At 46.3% G+C, this 5,569-nt stretch overlaps 1 protein-coding gene across 1 annotated transcript in view; it reads right to left on the reverse strand.

Annotated features, from left to right (window-relative positions):
- Positions 1-24: 24 nt before the first annotated feature.
- The window catches only part of amd1 (adenosylmethionine decarboxylase 1), a 19,507-nt gene continuing 13,962 nt past the window's right edge, over positions 25-5,569 (reverse strand). The window contains exons 2-9 of the mRNA XM_037685691.1: positions 3,876-3,962; positions 3,618-3,744; positions 3,428-3,530; positions 2,337-2,379; positions 1,993-2,137; positions 1,823-1,915; positions 1,597-1,752; positions 25-1,509 (exon numbers count right to left, since the gene is read on the reverse strand). Coding sequence (XP_037541619.1) covers positions 1,366-1,509; positions 1,597-1,752; positions 1,823-1,915; positions 1,993-2,137; positions 2,337-2,379; positions 3,428-3,530; positions 3,618-3,744; positions 3,876-3,962 — 898 coding nt within the window. The 3' untranslated portion in view covers positions 25-1,365. The remainder of the gene's footprint in view (positions 1,510-1,596; positions 1,753-1,822; positions 1,916-1,992; positions 2,138-2,336; positions 2,380-3,427; positions 3,531-3,617; positions 3,745-3,875; positions 3,963-5,569) is intronic.

The raw sequence follows: 5,569 nt of genomic DNA on the forward strand, positions 1-5,569 counted from the left end.
TGTGGATCAGCAGAGTCCCTGAGTCACGTGGATCAGCAGAGTCCCTGCGTCACTTCTGGAATCGGTCTCCTGAAATTTTAACGTGTTCAAAGAAATCTGTGCCACAAATTGTTTTGTTCTCAAACTACAAGTGCAACGGGCGGGCGTCTTGAACGCACCTGGTTTTGTTGCAGGGGTCCCACCCTGCTCTACGGAGCACTGTAGACACATTTAGACACGTGCACGAGCTTTGTGACCATTAACAGGTGAAATTAATGAAACGTGGAAGAGGAGCAGCCTGCAGTTTAGTTTCCATGCATTCTCACCGTTTACTTCACTACGTGCACACACTTTAATCTGCATTTGTTCTGTGCACGCTTGGGTTTTGGTGCTTTATAGATTTAACCTTTAATTGTTTTCCCCATCCTGATTTCATTTGAAACAGTCAGTTCACCACTGGTACACTCCACACGGTGCTGACATGGACCTGTGCAGGTGTCCTGCCTCTCACAGTCACGGCTGAATGGGGCCCCAGTGACCCCAGTGACCCCTGCGACCCCAGTGACCCGACAAGGAACAAACAGGTAACGATAGTGGATGAATTTATTTTTATGTTGTTAAACCGTCATGTTTGAAAAGTGCTGGATAAGTGAAGTTGACCTGGTGCGGGTGGAGATGGGCGATGAAACGTGCACAGCCTAGAATGAAGGATGACATCATGGACTCTGTGATTTTGACAACTTTGCCGCACGACTCGCTTGTTGCACAAACGTACAATTCAGTGAAACGGCAACACATTTCATTTTTCTGCCGTTTTCAGCTGCAAAGCAGTGTGAAGAACTGCAGCCTCGTCACATTCCAGCAAACGTGGTTAAACCAGAACAAGTGCATCTGTAGAACGCTCGCTGAGAACCTTCTACAAGGAGGTTTAAAGTTGGATGTAATCAGAGCGCAAGGTGTTTGAGAGGCCGTCTGATCCGAGCACGTCAGGGCCCTGGTCTAGTGTGGGCGGAAGCCTTGTCTGTGGGGGATGAGGGGGGAGACCTGCAGGAAGGGACCGGTGTACTGGAAGGGACCGGTGTACTGGGCACAGGTGGACAGCCTTGAACAGAGCGCGTTTAATTCCTCTACATGCACCTCAAGATCACAGCAAGAGTGAGCTAGAATATTGAGACAAGGAGAAGAGCCTTCATGCAGGAGATGTAAGTCACAGTTACAACATTTCACACAAGTCAACCTGGAGGTTAAAGTGGGAGCTGCCGCCACGCAGCGGCGCTCCCAGTCACAGCAGAAGAAGAGGAGTGGGCAAGAGGAAGATGGCCACCTCCCTGGGCCAAGCCCCAAGGAGCAAACATTCTTTTTACGCCTCCTCTTCATCTTGGACCCTCAGCTCTGCTGGTTCTGCTGGCGGCTCTTGGTGTAGCTTGTGAACACAAAATTGTAATCGTTGAACTGAGCCAACTGGCGGTCAAGACGCTTGTAGCCCTCCAGTTTGGTGGGAGAGGAGAAGACACTGCGACATTTGGAGCTCTGTGGGAAGAAGGCACGATGAATACCGACCGCTTCAGGCTACAGAGACGGGAGCAGCTACTAGAGTGTTTTACCAGCTGCACATACCTGATTGACAAAAAGCGTAGTGACAAATTTTCCTGGCTTAAACACGTCCACAACCTTTCTGATCAGGTCATCGTACGACGTTTGGGACAGGTTGGTTTCAAAGCTGACGTAGGAGAACTCTGGCTCCGGGGTGATGTGGATGGTCCAGTAAGTTCCCTGTACATGGCAACATAAGCACGTTTACAACAGCTCACAGGACCAACGGTGAAGGACACGCGTCACTCACATCAGTCTTCATGCCGTTCATTGAGTATCCACAAGGGTTGAACATTGTGGCGTCGATCACAGAACCTGGTATCAGGTCACGAATTCCACTCCTCTGAAAGAAACAGCAAACATCACCACCGTTTCCAGCCCATCCACTGGGACCAGCACCTCCTGCTCACTCATACTTACACGAGTGACCTCATTTGCAGAAACACCATCTTTCATGAAGAACTGGTCCATATTGGCTGGATCGAGGTCACTCATCAGAACTTCCAGCGTCTGATCTGCATGCTTGTTCTCCCAGTACTCTGGCAGATCCAGGGTGAACAGATACCTACGAGCAACAGGTCAGGGATAAGTGGGGACACGGCAGCACATGACAGCTCAGCCAGTCCGAGTGGCGGCTGCACAGGAGGCAGAGACAGCACACGCTACAGCTAGCTGCCGCCGCTTCTGCTCTCACACGAGCAGAGAGGCTCTACAGCATCAGCAACACTGTGCACGGACACAATCAAGTCTGTGACGATGCTTACCAGCAGTCAGAGTTCAAACGCCCCATGCAATAAGCTGCACCATCTGGGAGGAAACAAGAGGTACTGGTTTCAGTGGGAGCACGTTCTTCACCTCAACATGTTCAGCTGGTTAAACTTTAACACAAGGACAACGTGCACACCTCACTTCATACAGTTTGACACTCCACACTTTATCAAGGTTTATGGATGTTTTAAACTACTGTGCTGAGAACGTTAACTGCCCATGAACCATGTGTTTGAGTTACAGAGGTCCTCGAGTCTCTCAGAGCTGACGATCGTGCATGTGCAGCTGGGTGGCCGAGGTCATCAGTGTCTGCCTGAGAGCCAAGAAGTTTATGAAAACCCTGGCACAGTGCCGTGACTGGGCTGCACGCAAACTTCTGTACATGAGCGTGTGCTGCTGAGAGTCTGCCCCTGAAGGTAAAACCAGTAAAACCAGTTAAAAGCTCCTCCTGTCTTCCAGTGTGGCTTCTTTGAGTAAGTAAAATGAAGAGAGCTCATTTTTATCCAACATAAAGTGCACAGAAGATGCTGGGTACGATGCTTCTGGGAAAACAAGATTGTTTGGCAAGATTTACGGTTTTATTACGTGGTCCACAGACTAAACACAAAGCGACTTCAGGACCGCCAAACACCTTCTCAAGACTTAGAAACAAGGCTCAATTAAATGAGGGACATCGAAAACAGCTCAATCTGGTCCTCTGCACATGCAAACAACAAAACAAGAACAAAATGTTTTGTTCGTCTAATGTCCAGAGGACCAGATTGAACTGTTTTACATTTTTCTACCTGGATTATTGAGCAGCGTCAGGATAAGTTTAAACATCTGCACAAATATACTTTATATTAAGTTTGCCAAGCACTTTGTCATTTGATCCATTACTGGTGGGTTCTTTAAAGAGTTTGTACATACTGTGTTTTATTTTATCCCCATCCTCCACACATTTTAAACCTGGAAACTAGTAAACTACTCCATCAAACTGTGGCGAGCCCTGTGAGCACCAACTTCTCCAGCTTAACAAGGTCACGCACAGAAAAAGAGTTTTGATTAAATACTTAAACGAGGGAAACATGAATGAAGTTCATCGTACTTGGGAAAATCTGGCTGAGAAACTCGACTTCCTCCTGGAAGTTTCGATGAGGGAACTCTTGGTGGGTTGGCTTCATAAAGTTCTTGCGGGAGTAGAAGAAATTCTGCCAGAAAACAAGAACAAAGTTGTTGGTGCTAAATTGACGATGCCCACACCAACATCTGCCAAGAGCTCCAGATGTGCGTGTAACCTCGATGGTGTCGAAGCCGCAGTACTCCCTGGCGAGTTCCAGCAGTGGCACCAGTGCTTGCAGTAAGAGGGTGGTTCCACAGGTCTTCAAAATGAAACGTCTCTTGGAGACGAACATGCTACTCTCACTGCAACAAACAAGAAAACACGAAGCGTTCATGGTAAACCAACTACAGGCACACGCTGTGTGACCCTCCAGGACAGTAAGTGATGCCACGATGCAAACACCACACCCCAAGGTAAACTAGTGAGCACTCACCTGAGTATATAAGCTTCCTGCTTGTCAGTCTTTGTCACACTTATGATCAAACAATGCACATTCTCCAGAAGTTTGTCCCACTCAAACCTGGACACAAGAACCAAGGACAATTAGACACTTCCACATTTCTCTTGGATTTCTAGTTGAAAAGTTCACATTTACTTTTGAAACCCATTTCACAAAACTCATGTAGCTGGTCATGTAAATTCATTCAGCCTTTGTTCAGACAGGTTCATCGCACGGAGCCTCAGGGACTCCTTTACAACAGAGACCTGGTTGAACACAGACGGACGACAACACACATCAAACAAGCAGCTTTTGTTTTAACAAATCAAAACTGAAGAGCAGCCAAAAGGACAATCAAGAGGAACAGTAGCAAAAAAAACACACCAAACAGCTAGATTATAAGGAGAGTAGAAAACTAAAAACAGGAACATGTCCAAGTTGGTTTTTGCACGAACTTCAAATTCAAATTAATATCCTGATGCATGCTCAATAATCCAGGTAGAAAAATTCAAAAAAGTTCAATCTGGTCCTCTGGACATTCAAAAAAACAAAAAACAAAACAAAGCAAAAAAATATAGAAACGTTTTGTCTCTCATCCTGAGGACTTCCTCAGTCTGAGGTGCTGTATTCAGCTCAGTCTCTTAAATAGCACCTTCTCAGAGTGGATCAACCAGTTTGCTGCTGACAACCAGAACCAGCTGCTCACATGCTCAAGAAGGACCATCAGCCTAACAATGGATCATTAGCACCTGATGGCTGTTTACTGTTCACAGAGGGCTGAGTGATACTAGCAATAACAGCATTGTAAGAGGGGGACAGGTGAACCCCGAGGCCTCCACCCCTGTTTAACGATGGACGGTTTCTTTTCACAAAGATGGCCTCCTTTACTCCTCTCTCAAACCATCGTTCCTCTCTGTCCAGGATGTGAACATCTTCCTCCTTGAAAGAGTGACCGCTGGCCTGGAGATGAGTGTAGACCGCAGAGTCCTGGCCTGATGATGTTGATCTTCTGTGCTGGTCCATCCTTTTGGCCAGTGGCTGTTTAGTTTCCCCGATGTAAGACTGATCACCCTCCTGACACTGAACAACATACACAACATTACTCTGTTTGTGCCGGGGGACTGGATCTTTGGGATGAACCAGTCTTTAATGTATTTTGGGGTTTAAAAACCACTGGGACGTTATGTTTAGAAAATAAAAATAAAGGAGGCCATCTTTGTGAAAAGAAACCGTCCATCATTAAACAGGGGTGGAGCCTCCAGGTTCAACTGTCCCCCTCTTACAGTGCTGTGATTGCTAGTATCACTCAGCCCTCTGTGAACAGTAAACAGCCATCAGGTGCTAATGATCCATTGTTAGGCTGATGGTCCTTCTTGAGCATGTGATCAGCTGGTTTTGGTTGTCAGCAGCAAAACTGGTTGATCCACTCTGAGAAGGTTCTATTTAAGAGACTGAGCTGAATACAGCACCTCAGACTGAGGAAGTCTCTCGGATGAGAGACAAAACGTTTCTACATTTTATTGCTTTGTTTTGATTTTTTGAATGTCCAGAGGACCAGATTGAACTGTTTTGGAAATTCAAATTAAATTCAATTCAAAAATACTTTATTAATCCCAAAGGGAAATTATTTGTTGTTGTAATTCGTTATTCTCATTTCATTAAGAGATGTTATAGATGCTGATGCTGTA

The sequence above is a fragment of the Nematolebias whitei genome, chromosome 12 (assembly GCF_014905685.2).
Source record: "Nematolebias whitei isolate Nwh7 chromosome 12, NemWhi1, whole genome shotgun sequence".
NCBI lineage: Eukaryota > Metazoa > Chordata > Actinopteri > Cyprinodontiformes > Rivulidae > Nematolebias > Nematolebias whitei.